We start from the raw sequence: 14,281 nt of genomic DNA, 5'->3' as shown, positions 1-14,281 counted from the left end.
TTCAGAAAAGGGAAGGTGTGAGCTGGTTCTTCGAATGTTCTCCCTTGAAGATAGCTGCGTGGAGCTATCTTGGGGAGCTGCTGCCTTGTGAAAAATAAATTGCGATGGAAAAACTATGCAAAGTGTGTCCAGGCATCACAATCAATCACAGAGCACAGTCTCCAGACACTTATTTTAATTTTGTTTCAGCCCTGTCATATCATTCCACTCTGGATTTAGGTTGTAGCTAAAGCGTGAAGGCCTGCTGGGCAGTTGAACCACATAAAATTGTACTCAGCTTGCTCCTTAATGTGCGAAATTGATTGTGGGTGGTTGCCTTCCAACTCTTGTGTGCATCCAATAACTGACATATTGTGCGAGTGCCCACACCCGGTGTCGTCACCCATGATTTCATGTACTTCCGAGTTGGCTGCATTCCCATCTAAGTAATATAAAATTCTGGCCATTGGTTGGATGGCAGCACTCCTTCAATACTGAAGAGTCATTTAGTTGCCAAAATCCTTGAGTGGAACCAAGAACAAAGACAATTACAGCACAGGAACAAGCCCTTTGGCCCTCCAAGCCTGCGCCGACCATGCTGCCCGACTGAACTAAAACCCCCAACCCTTCTGAGGACCATATCCTTCTATTCCCATCCTATTGATGTATTTGTCAAGATGCCCCCTCAAACGTCACTATCGTATCTGCTTCCACTACTTCCCCCGGCAGCACGTTCCAGGCACCCACCACCCTCGGTGTAAAAAAACTTGCCTTATACATCTCCATTAAACCTTGCCCCTCGTACCTGAAACCTATGCCCCTAGTAATTGACTCTTCCACCCTGGGAAAAAGCTTCTGAGTATCCACTCTGTCCATGCCTCTCATAATCTTGAAGACTTCTATCAGGAACTCAAAACATTCTATCTTGAGGTTGAATCACTTCGCCAAGCTGACAAGTTACATAGTTTGAGAATAACAATTGTCGCAATGTGAGTTATCAGCTGAAAATTACTTCCAAAAGATTCTGAAATGATCCCTATTAATTTTATTTTTTATTTTTTGCTGCTTTTATGATTTGAAAATCTAAAGGTACTTAATAAGTAGATAATTGAACATCATTAATTCCAAATGTCAGTGTCTTCTAAAATATAAAACTTGCCCGATTTTATGTGCAACAACTCAACAACTTGGATTTGCATCATCCTTTTCTCATAATAAAACTGGTAAACGTACAGCAGTTGCGAGTCAGAAGATTTAAATAAAGTTTTAATTTGACTTCAGAAAAAAAGATGGTGCCTGCAATTCAAGGTCACCTTATGACGGGAGCCAGTAATTGTTTCAGTAATTAAAAATGGATTGGCAGTATGTGGTGAGTGGCATTCCTTGGGCTCGATCATGGGGCCTCAGCTATGTATCAGATACAGTAATGACTTACATAAAGGAACAGTGAATGTGTCCAAGTTAGCGGATGATTTTCCTCATGCCCCTCACATCCCTTGAGCTCCCCATCCTTCTTGCGCACCCCCACCTCACTGGGCACCCCCGCCTCATACACTGTCCCACTTGCTTCATGTATCTTTCCGCGCGCCCGCCTCTTGCATCTGTCGCCTGCCTCACACATATGCCTTTTTTCTACTCCCTTGAGTTTAGATCATTGAAGTGTTTAAAATGTTAATTTTGATTTCCAAGGACAAGTACTGCAAATCTTTGATCTGGTGAGGATTAGGGTGGCATTATCTTTAAACAAGAGCTTTGTCTTTTATTACTGAAATCAGGAAGCACTTTCTCAAACAAAATGGGGGCGATTCCCCCATCCCACTGCGCTGCTTTTGTAATGCAGCAGGCCAAGAGACTTGAGCGGAGGCCATTTCGCGGGCTCCCCGCTGGGCGCCACAGCCTCCGCAATTCTCTGGCAACTGGATTTCTGGTGCCATCAGCTCCACATCAGAAAATGGTGTGAAGCTGCATAAATTATGAGTAGTAGTAATATCCATTTATTTTAAACAGCATCAGCGGACCTGGATTGAAATCTCCGGGCCCGCTAATCTCTCTCCCCTTGCCAGGATGTTTCACTCCAGCAGGGTTTTGTACAGCTCCCCACTTGCGGGAAGCTGGCGGCCTGAACCTGCTAGAGTGGACGGGAGGCCATCGCCCGCCCCCCCGCCCCCCCCCCCGCCGCCCCAGAGGGTCGGGATTAAGGGAGAGGTGCCTCTGGCCATTGCCACCTTAGCAGTGCTAGCCTGGGACCAAGAGACAAAGTGCCAATGCCAGGGGCACCTTGGCACTACCCACGCATTGGGCAGTGCCAAAGGGATGGGTCCAAATGGGGTGGGGCTCCTCGGAGGAGGTTTGTGGGGTTAGGGTGTCCTGCTGCCACACTGCATTTGTGGGAGGGGAGGGGGGGGGCTGGGTCAGGGCTGCTAGGAAGAATGGGGGGGGCGGGGAGACATAGATGCGGGCAGGGGGCGGTAGGGGCGAGCAATCGGACCTTGGCGGAGAGGGGTTGGGGGGCAGCGTCGCAAGGTCGAGCTGGCCAGCAATCAGGAGGCCAGCAGTGCAGGGCCACTGCGCTTGCGCCGATCCCGGTGCTGACGGACTGGCACGTGCGCAGTGGTCTGCTCAGCGCTATGCTGCCAGCCTCTCCAGCGGGAATAGGCCACGCCCACTAATTTTCAACGTGATTCACGCTGAGGCACAGCAAACACCATTAATGATTTTGCTCTTGCCAATTTCCTGCTCTTCCAGACTCGAGTTTTTTTCACTCATCCTGTTGCCCCCACTCCTTTTTGTATTGCACAACATTTCACCTGTCATTAGTCATTTCTTATCTTCCACATTTCCTTTTATTTTTTACCCCTACCTTATTTGCCTTCTGCTCAATTTAAAAACTGGTAGATTTTGAAACTTTTCTGATCTGGCAGGTCATTGACCAGGCATGTCAACTTTATTTCTTCAGTGTTAGCTGCTCAACAGGAGTAAATAATGTTCACAGCAGTTTGAGAGAAGTCATTCTTATCAAAGTTTTCAAAGTCGATGCCACTCTACTATGCTCTTTATTAGAATTTCTACACCATCAGTTGGATAGATTGTACTCAAAAATGTTATCATACATTGAAAAAGGCACCTTCTGCCATCATAAATATTTCTGAAACAGAGATGAATCCATACTATAGGGTGGGAAAATATGTTCCAATGCTTAGCCTTTCAAATCAGCACACATTGAATCTTGCTGTGCTGAGTATGAGCTGACTCTTGTTCATTAAGGAATAAAACTTACTTTGCTTTCCTTTTAGGTGAATCACAGTGGCTTGTTATCAACTCTGGCTTTTAGCACACCATCTGGAGGGGCCAGTCTGTTCATTGGGAATGCTCGACCATTTGTGGGTCGCTGCTGTTACATCTGTGCACCCCAGAGCTGGGTAAGAGCATTGCAGGTGTTTGGAGGGAAATGGAAGCCTGACTGGGCACAGCATTTCGAACTGATAAATCTTTTGAAGTCTGTGCAGCACAAATAAAATTGGGGAGGGTGCTGGGGAACTAATTTTCATTTAGTGCATCAAAGCTGATAAAGTAATCTTCAGATAAAAACATTATTTTTGGTTATAATTGTAAAGTTATTTTCTAAGATAATATTCAATATTTGACACGATATTAACCTTATTTGTTTTAAATCGAAAACTTACTTTGGGACAGCACAGTTGCATTGAATTTTATTTCTGCTCAATTTTTTTGGACATTTCTCTTGTATTTTATTCCCTCCAACTTAAGTACTAGAATTTCTGTTGTGGAATACATACATCATCTATCCTCTTCAAAATTTGCAGTTACTTTGTCTTGCTGTCATTGATGTTGTTTCCCAGTAAAGTTATCTCTCTGTTTCAGGGTTTGCTTTTCCATCATCATTTAGCCTTGTTGGGATTTCGAAATGCCATCCTTGTTACTGAAATACAGACACGGTATGTTGATAGCAGACAGATGAGATTGCAAACAAATTGCTGCTTTATCTCAGTTTTGAAAGTAATTAAAAATGAACTCTTTTTTTTGTTCAGATCCTTATTACAATCGCCCCCCCAGAGCTACCAGCAGTTTTCATGAAAACTGCAGTACACTGGTTGTAGAAATGCATCTCAAAGTTTGTCTGACTGTCAGGATTACTTTGACAAAGCGCAGCTACCAAAATGCTGGGTGCACACAGGATTCTACCTCCTCCACCTGCTCACTGATACTCACTTTGGGTATCACAGGGGCCACTCAACTCCTGACCTCATTCTCTCACCTTGGTCCAAAAATGGACAAAAGAACAAAGAACAATACAGCACAGGAACAGGCCCTTCAGCCCTCCAAGCCTGCACCGATCATGTGTTCCTAACGAGACCATCCGTTTGTATCCCTCTATTCCCAGTCTGTTCATGTGGCTATCTAGATAAGTCTTAAATGATCCTAGCTTGTCTGCCTCAACCACCTTGCTTGGTAGTGCATTCCAGGCCCCCACCACCTTCTGTGTAAAGTAAGTCCCCCGCATATCTGTATTGAACCTTGCCCCCCCTTACCTTGAACTTGAGACCCCTTGTGTTTGTCATTTCTGACCTGGGAAAAAGCTTCCAACTGTTCACCCTATCTATGCCCTTCATAATTTTATAAAGAACTGAACTCCGGAGGTGAGGTGAGAGTGATTGCCGTTGACATTCGAGAAGCATTTGACCATCAAATGCCAAGTGTTATCAAGCAGCCTGAGCAAAACTGAAGTCAGTGGGAATCGGGGAGCAAACACTGGTTAAGTCATACCTAGGCCTGTGGTTGTTGCAGGCCTATCCTCTCTGTCCCAGGAAATTACTGGAGCAGTTTATCAAGGTAGTATACTCGGTCCGAACCATCTTAAGCTGATTCATCCATGATCCCCCACTTCCATCTTAAGGTCAGAAGTGGCGATGTTAGCCGATGATTCCACAATTTACAATATTTGCGACTCCTCATGTATGAGACATTCCGTGCATATATGCACCAAGACCTGGGCAACATTCAAGGTTGAGCTAAAAAGGGGCAAATAACGTGTGCCATGCAAGTTTTGAGATTTTTGGATACCTAAAATAGGCAATCAACTATTTATAAGTAATTTTGAGGTCATTTATTATTATCAGCGGTTTCCTGTTCCCAGAGGAGTGACAGATGGTTGGTGTATTGTGTGTTGATCTCAATGGATTATAGTAACATCATTCTGCTCTCTAGTTGAAATATTGATGAACCCTTCCCCTCATCTGCCTCCTCCTCCTCCTTGTCCATCTGAAGAAGGTGGCTGCCGATGAGCACTGCCACTTCCCCAACCCCAGTGTCTGAGTGCTTGCTAATATCCCCTGTTTTGGCGTGGCTTACCCAATATCAGTCATCTGATTCAAACCCTTCTGAGCAGTGGCTAAACTGTCAGGGTGGTTGCCACCCATTCCATTAGTCACCCTGTTTGATTGTGTTGAGGCAATGAATCCGCATTGATCAGAAATGGTAAAGATACACAGCAGGAACTCCCAAAGACTCCTTCGGCAGCATCTTCCAAACCCACAATTGCTACCATCTGGAATTTTCAAAGGCAACAGATACATAGGAACTGCACCACCTGTAAATTGCAGTCTTAAGTTGCTCACCATTCTGACTTGGAACGATATCGCTGTTCCTTCACTGTCAGGTGGGCCAAAACCCTGGAACTCCTTCTCTAATAGAACAGTAGACCACATAGACTGCAATGGTTCAAGGAGGTACCTCACACTACTTTTTCAAGGGCAATCCGGGACGTAGTAAATGTTGACCAACTAACGACACCCACCTCCTGTGAAAAAATGAAAAGGAAATGCAGTGTTGCTGGCTGTATGATACTGTGGAACTTGGCTCTGGCCAGCTTCAAAAATGTGCCAATGTCAACACTCTACAGAAGTATGAAAATCCTGCAGCACAGATTTACATTCGGGCAAGGCAGTAGGAATAATAAAAATGTTGACACTCTTGTCCTAGTCTGCTACGTTAGTCATGTGTGGTGCATTTGCCTCTCATTTGTGGGGTCATGATAACAAACTGTCACTGCACTTCTTTGAGAGTCTGTCTGCCATTGTGCAGTAACTAGGTTGTAATGCAGATTCTGACAGTTAAATCTTGGATTCCAGTGAGTGAGAAGGGCATATGTGCTAATATTATAAAATAGATGTAGATGTGTTGTGTAGAACTTAGTGCTGCCAATGTTCGACTCGCTGTTTGTGCCAGAAAATGGTATTTTGTGCAAAATGTACTGTCTTAGCAAATGAATTATGCATTCTTTTGTCATATAATTCTTGCGTGATCACAACGAATTGGGATGAAGTTAAGCTGAAGATGTCTGTAAAATAATACCCAATGTAAATGCATACCTAAAACTTACGTCATCAGAGTGTTTTTGTATTGGTATTACATGTTATTTTGCCTCAGTTCAACATGAGGTTCCATTGAATATATGCGAGTTCCTCATCTTAACTCACTCTACTCTACACAAAAGTTTGAAGTTATTGAGCTGGAAGCATATTTAACATTGAGCTGCATGTGGATGATGTGAAATCTCCCTTTCCCAAATTATTGTTACAGGTATCGAGGTTGGTTGGCTCGACGCCTCTGCAATTTCCTCTTTGTTGATGAGCGCACAATTTACCCAGATGTTCCCTTCCTGGAGCACCGAACAATCAACAGTGAAAGGTGAGAAATCTAATGGTCAAGATGTTAATTCCACAATAATATTCTCCCACTGTCTGTCTTTTCCTTCTTTGCATTCTTCGAGGTTACAATTGTAAAATAACTGGTTCTGTTTGTACAGGGTGCAGAAAGCTGTTAAGGAGAGCTTATCTAACATATCTGACCAGAAATCACCTTATAACTTGAGGAACGTGCTGGGGATTTTCCATCAGATTCAAGCCACAATCTCACCCTTTTTACTCAGGTATGGGATGGTTTCCCAAGGTCAAGAGCTGTAAAGATGCTGCAGATCTGCTTAAAACTGACTCTGGAAGAATTTCTTCTGGCTATTTTTGCACATTGTGTTGTGATGGAAGTGTGCAAACGATATGTATATACAGTGCATCTTTTTAATGTTTCTGGAGAATGGTTAAAATTCAGCTTTATGCTACAGGTAGTCGGTATATTTGGAAGGAATAGAGCCCAGATACTGGGGAAGCGGGATAATCACTCATTTCAACCTTGCAAGTGGTTTGTTAAGATCCAGGCCAGAAACTCCAGGTGTTTTATGAAGATAGCCTAGACCCTAAGTTTTTACATTTGAATTTGGCGCGGGTGAGCATAAGCTGTTTCATTCCAGGTATGATTCAAGCGACCCAAAGTGTATTTCAGAACACAGTTAAATTATAACAAAAAGGTTTAGCATAATGCTTACCAATTACAGGAATCAAACATGTTATAGTATAAACCTTAACAACTTGCCATCTATGATGTTCCAGGTCAAACAACAGCCCACAAACATTCACCCATTTCTAGACTTGGCACAAAAAACAAGCGTGCTCATGTGATGCTGGATTTTGCAGCTTTTTAACACCTGCTGTGGGTTAGTCCTTTGAATGTTGGATTAAAACTCTGAGGCTTCCCAGTCCTGGATCTTTCCTAAAAGCTTCTGGAGAGGGAGGGGGAGAGAGAGAGAGACAGAGACACTGCTTGCCTCCACCAGCTTCTAACAGCAACTCATAGACAGCAGAATTTCCAACTCCGGTGAGAGGGGAAAACACGAGACACTGCTTTCTGTCTCAAGTCCAAATAGCATCTGAGAAAAATGAAAGCAAAACCTTGGACCTTTCTGTGGGGGGAAAATATGTCTGCAGGCATCACATGACTTGTCAATCATGCTCCACCCAGCAATTCCAAAAGGATCATAAAACCCCAGGGCACTGCATTAGTGCAGATTAAAAATAAATATGATGTCCATGATATTGCGTTAGTAACAATTCGAGATCACTGGCTGCAGACAACATGGTGCTAATAAAATGCTTGGACCTGCTTAAAAAATCTTCAGAGAAACATGATTAAAATACACTTCTTACAGACACAGTATCATCACAGGTTATGCTAAGTAGAGTTAAAGGATTTTTCTTTACTTAAATTCTTCTGAGATTTCAGATTAGAGTGATTGACAGGGTCATGTGATATTGTGGTTTATGTGTAGTCCTGGATCTGGAGCAAAGAAAGAGAGTTTTAGCAGACACAAGTTGGAGTTGGGCTGTTTTGGTTGAAGTTGGAAAGATTTTGCAGTCTTCTAAAAGCTTTATATCTCTCTGAAAACGCCAACACGAATTATAGCAAGTATATTTGTGATTGCTGACTATATTTAAAGTGGATTTTAAGTCTGTAAGAAAAATGTTGCTTATTTGAACTGAAACAGTATTCAGTTCGAAATTAGGGCACTTTCTTTTCATGTTTAAATATGTTCAACTGCTAAAAGTTAAGCTGCTTCATTTTGTTCAGCGTTATACTTAAATTGTGTTATGAATAAAACTTGCTTTGATAAAAGATTCTGAATTGGTCAGTGGGATTACTCCTGGAGCGAAGCATTCTTTCTTCATATTAAGACAAAACTAGATGGCTTCCGAATGCAATTTGGTGTTCTGATCCAGGACTGTAACAATGTCCACCTCCACTTGGAAAAAAAATCACCTTCTCTAAAAGCCGTTGGTGATTAACGAGCCAGTCTGACTTTCTAATGACACCTGGTTGGGTTGACCTGTACTTTTGGGATACATCCCATTCGCTCCTCGATAATCCTGCAAGCTAATGCCTTACTGAAAAGTGGAGTCTCAGCTGCAGACTATTAAGAAATATGGAAGTTTTTGTTCAGTGCAGACTCCAGTTGGTTAAATTCCAGCAATGCTGTGTACTTTTGGGGCTCCTTGAGCCTTGGCTGTGCCAATTTGTGCCATGGCTCTCTGAATACATGAAAGTGGGTCCTTCTGGAGAGTGTGTGAATTAGACAAACAAGTTGTCTCTGGATTTCTGTGCAGCTTTCAGGATGGCCCTTGTGTATTAGAAGCTGGATACAATGGGTCTGTTCAATTCATTATTCGAAATTTTCATAAAAATCATTGCATTGTATTAGTGGTACAGAGATCCAGATGGAATTCCTTGTTTAAAAATTCATTCATGGGCTGTGAGCATCGCTGGCTAGGCCAGTATTTGTTGCCCAATCCTATTACCGATGAACTAAGTGGCTTTCTAGGTCATTTCAGAGGTCATTTCAAGAGTCAATGACATTGTTGTTGATCTGCAGTCACATGTCGGCCACGCCAGCTGGTCATTAGTGAACCAGATGGGTTTTCAGCACCGTCAATAATCATTAGACTTTCTTAATTCCAAATTTCACAATCCAGTGTGGTGGGATTTGAACCCAGGTTCCTGGAACATTATCGTGGCTCTCTGGATCACTAGTCCAGTGGCACTACCATGACACTACTGCCTCCCGCACCTGATGAAGTTGTGATCGTGTGATGAAATGTTATCATGTCTGTTTTACCCCTCACAGGTTGACTAGTTGGGTGCTACTGAAAGTATTTAACTGGGTTTTTGTGAATCTGCAAGTTCACCGAGGGCAAATTGAGATGCTGCGGAAAGCAAGGGCAGAGGTGAGGTACTGACCTTTTACCGGTTGGGAGAACTGTCAGTTGTGGAATAGGTTTACAGTCTTAGGCTTAAAATGATGTCTGAATGTATTGAACTCACTATGTGTTACCACCAGTATGGAACGACTGTGCTGCATTCCTCCCAAAAATGGATAGCAATGCCCCTTGGTGGCAGACTTTAGGTACCGCAGCATGTCACGACACTGGCTTTTGCTCAGCTTTTTATGTTTCGTCGAGAAATGCAAGTAATTGATGAACAGTTATCTGACCCTGCAGTCAGCTGCAGCACATGCACACAACACTCTGCTGCTGTATGCTTCTCACCAGTTAACTAGAACACCCTGAAGGAAATAACATTGTTGGATTAATTTAGTCAATTTCTTTGAGCAAAGTTGATTGAAATTTATTCTTGCTGGATGAATATATGCTAAACCAACCATGTCCCTGTTTAAATAATATCAGCTGTACTGAGTTGTAAGTATGTGCTGTCACAATGCAGGATGAGAATGCAATAAACACCTACGAATATCAATAAATTTCAGAAAATATTTTTGTACTTTTGACAGTATGGTGGTCCGTTCATCTTTCTCTCTCTTCATAAGTCTCGCCTGGACTATCTACTGGTTACCTTTGTCCTTTTCTGCCATAGTATCAGAGTCCCTTATCTGACTTGTGGGGAAGATGTCCAACTCCCATTTCTCAGGTAATGCCACCCAGTCTGTGCAGAGTAAATGAGATGTATAGAACAGTCAAGTGTTTCATCTTTTTTAGAGAAAAGAATTCGTCCTTTATCTGTAGTATTAATGCTGGTGTCATTGTGCAGATCCTCCTTGTCTTCTCCTTTGCGTCCGGTTTGTGAGTGTATGTGGCAGTCCGGTTTATGTGTGTATATGGCAGTCCGAGTTGTGTGTGTGTTTGGCTGTCCTGGGGAGGCACGGTGGCACAGTGGTTAGCATTGCTGTCTCACAGTGCCAGGGACCAGTGTTCGATTCCCAGCTTGAGTCACTGTCTGTGCGGAGTCTGCACGCTCTCTCCGTGTCTGCGTGGGTTTCCTCTGGATGCTCCAGTTTCCTCCCAGTCCAAAGATGTGTGGGTTAGGTGGATTGGCTATGCTAAATTGCCCCTTTGTGTCAGGGGGACCAGTTAGGGTAAATGTATGGGTTATGGGGAGAGGGCCTGGATGGGATTGTGGTTGGTGCAGACTTGATGGGCTGAATGGCCTCCTTCTGCACTGTAGGATTCTATGATCTATGAATACTGTACTTGACAATATCAGCGTTGCTTGTGCTGAGTTCTTATTCTTTTCTGTGCTGCAACCATTTTAAGATTATTGTAAGGGTGAGAATAAACTGATGTGGAGATGCCGGCGTTGGACTGGGGTAAACACAGTAAGAAGTTTAACAACACCAGGTTAAAGTCCAACAGGTTTATTTGGTTGTGTGGCTTTTGTGGCTTTTGTGGCTTTTGCTTGTGTGGCTTTTGCTACCAAATAAACCTGTTGGACTTTAACCTGGTGTTGTTAAACTTCTTACTGAGAATAAACTTACAGAGGACTGTTGCTGTTCAGTTGCATTATGGTTGACATCTGTGCCATGCATTTGTCATTGCTTTAAAAGCAATAGTTAATTTCTGTGTTAGGGTGGCAAGCTACATTTCCAGCTTCTGTTTCACCCACTCAACTGGTACTGATGGCACAGTCAGGCCTGGTTTGTTGAGTGATATCAACACTTTGGGAATATTAAAATCGTGATGCCATCTCATCCAGTCAGCTGGCTAGCAAAGCCTCTGCCAGACTGGTTTATCTCCCAACTCAACTCTTTTAGCACAGCGCTCCATCTGCATTCAAGTTAACATAGAAACATAGAAAAACTACAGCACAAACAGGTCCTTCCGCCCACAAGTTGTGCGGAACACATCCCTACCTTCTAGACCTACCTATAACCTTCCATCCTATTAAGCTCCATGTACTCACCCAGGAGTCTCTTAAAAGACCCTATTGAGTTTGCCTCCACCACCACTGACGGCAGCCGATTCCACTCGCCCACCACCCTCTGTGTGAAAAACTTACCTCTAACATCTCCCCTGTACCTACCCCCCAGCACCTTAAACCTGTGTCCTCTCGTAGCAGACATTTCCATCCTGGGAAAAAGCCTCTGAGAGTCCACCCGATCTATGCCTCTCAACATCTTGTACACCTCTGTTAGGTCTCCTCTCATCCTTCGTCTCTCCAAGGAGAAAAGACCAAGCTCCCTCAGCCTATCCTCATAAGGCATGCCACTCAATCCAGGCAACATCCTTGTAAATCTCCTCTGCACCCTTTCAATCTTTTCCACATCCTTCCTATAGTGAGGCGACCAGAACTGAGCACAGTACTCCAAGTGGGGTCTGATGAGGGTCTTATATAGCTGCATCATTATCCCCGGACTCCGAAACTCAATCCCTCGATTGATAAAGGCCAGCACACCATACGCCTTCTTAACCACCTCCTCCACCTGCGGGGCCGATTTCAGAGTCCTATGGACCCGGACCCCAAGGTCCTTCTGATCCTCTACAGTACCAAGAGTCTTTCCCTTTATATTGTACTCCTTCATCCCATTTGTCCTACCAAAATGGACCACGACGCATTTATCTGGGTTGAAGTCCATCTGCCACTTGTCCGCCCAGTCTTGCATCCTATCTATGTCCCTCTGTAACTTCTGACATCCCTCCAGACTATCCACAACCCCACCAACCTTCGTGTCGTTGGCAAACTTACCAACCCATCCCTCCACTTCCTCATCCAGGTCATTTATGAAAATGACAAACAGCAAAGGTCCCAGAACAGATCCCTGGGGCACACCACTGGTGACCAACCTCCATTTAGAAAAAGACCCATCTATACCCACTCTCTGCCTCCTTTGGGCAAGCCAGTTCTGGATCCACCGGGCAGCAGCCCCTTGATCCCATGCCCTCTCACTTTTTCTCGAAGCCTTGCATGGGGGACCTTATCGAACGCCTTGCTAAAATCCACAAAGACCACATCTACTGCCTTCCCTTGGTCAATGTGTTTAGGCACATTTTCAAAGAACTCCACCAGGCTCGTAAGGCACAATCTGCCCTTGACAAAGCCATGCTGAGTATTCTTGAGCATACTAAACCTCTCATATATCCTGTCCCTCAGGATCTTCTCCATCAGTTTACCAACCACTGAGGTTAGACTCACCGGTCGGTAATTACTTGGGCTATCCCTATTCCCCTTCTTAAGAGTAACAGTGCATCTATATTGAAGTAAAGATTTTCAGACTAAGTACAGGAACTAGCTCACTGCTTGTCCCAACAAAATATTGCCTCCTTGTCAGAAGTGCAGGTGGCATGTTGGCACAGTGGTTTGCACTGCTGCCTCTCAGCACCAGGGACCCAGGTTCGATACCCGGCTTGGGTCACTGTAAGTGTGAAATCTGCACGTTCTCCCCGTGTCTGCGTGGGTTTCCTCCGGGTGCTCCGGTTTCCTCCCACAGTCCGGAAGACATGCTGGTTAGGTGCATTGGCCATGCTAAATTCTCCCTCAGTGTACCCGAACAGGTGCCGGAGTGTGGTGACTAGGGGATTTTCACAGTAACTTCATCGCAGTGTTAATGTAAACTTACTTGTGACAGTGATAAATAAACTTTAAACTTTAGACATTTGAAATTCAGCTATTAAATTGAAGTGCCAGGACCAAGGATTAGAAGGCACAGAATTGTGACATGATTGTCGGAAGGTCATGTCTGGTATTGTGTCCAGGTCATGTTTAGTAGTGGTTATGCTAGAAAATCTTCATATTGTCTCAAGGTGACTGTGTGTAATGTTCTCTGTGGTGCTCTTCTTTCAATGGATCAGGCCTCTGCTTCGGAAGTTGGGAGGAGTCTTCACTCCACAGATGGTACATGGAGCCAGCCCGACAGAGCACTTGTACAAGGTTGTCTTAAAGTCGGTTAGTTTGAAAACTTCTTTTTGTATTGAAGCACTTCTAGAAATGTGAATTTTTAGCATCTGATCTCAGAGCCAATTTGTGGTCAGTTAACACGGATTTAATGGATATGAGCTGCATTGTCGTTGTCAATTCCAACAGACGCAAACATAGTCACTTTGGAATTCAAGTGATTAGAACAGAACTCTCATTAGGAAATTGACCAAGCCTTGCCTAATATGTAATGTAATCCCAGACAATCCTTATTGAATATGCTCCATATTATACCATGAGTAACATCTTTTAACAGAGGTGATCAGCATTGTTTACAATGGCTTTGCTGTGGAGAGTATTCAACAAATACTCTGGTTTAATGTGATGTCCAAGAATATTAAAATATATATGCCAAGAATTTATGTGTAATTTAGATTTGGCTCCTCAGATGGTTTTCACTAATGGTTGGGATTGAAGCAGAATATCAGATGGGAGTTGGCATCATAGTTTGTTGAAGGGAGAAACACAAATATAGACTTAGATGAAATCTGATTTAAAATTAATTCCTCAGTTCATCTTTAAAGTGCAAAGATATTTCATTGAAGCATTCAGCCTCACATTGCCAACAATGTTAATACGCTATTGCTGTGAACACTGTGCTATTGAAGTCTGGAAGCTAGACAAGCACAGACTTCCTTCCTCTCCAACTGAACAAGAATGGCACAGTCGAACCCATTGAACCATTCCTCAAGTT

General features: G+C 43.6%; 1 protein-coding gene across 1 annotated transcript in view; it reads left to right on the top strand.

Moving 5' to 3' along the window:
- The window catches only part of gpat2 (glycerol-3-phosphate acyltransferase 2, mitochondrial), a 71,079-nt gene that overhangs the window by 14,921 nt on the left and 41,877 nt on the right, over positions 1–14,281 (top strand). The window contains exons 3-9 of the mRNA XM_078238497.1: positions 3,273–3,398; positions 3,862–3,935; positions 6,580–6,687; positions 6,806–6,928; positions 9,509–9,608; positions 10,172–10,308; positions 13,464–13,557. Coding sequence (XP_078094623.1) covers positions 3,273–3,398; positions 3,862–3,935; positions 6,580–6,687; positions 6,806–6,928; positions 9,509–9,608; positions 10,172–10,308; positions 13,464–13,557 — 762 coding nt within the window. The remainder of the gene's footprint in view (positions 1–3,272; positions 3,399–3,861; positions 3,936–6,579; positions 6,688–6,805; positions 6,929–9,508; positions 9,609–10,171; positions 10,309–13,463; positions 13,558–14,281) is intronic.

This window comes from Mustelus asterias, chromosome 22 (assembly GCF_964213995.1).
Source record: "Mustelus asterias chromosome 22, sMusAst1.hap1.1, whole genome shotgun sequence".
Taxonomy (NCBI): Eukaryota; Metazoa; Chordata; class Chondrichthyes; order Carcharhiniformes; family Triakidae; genus Mustelus; species Mustelus asterias.
Note: the sequence above shows the minus strand (reverse complement) of the source record. Positions and strands in the feature narration are given on the sequence as shown.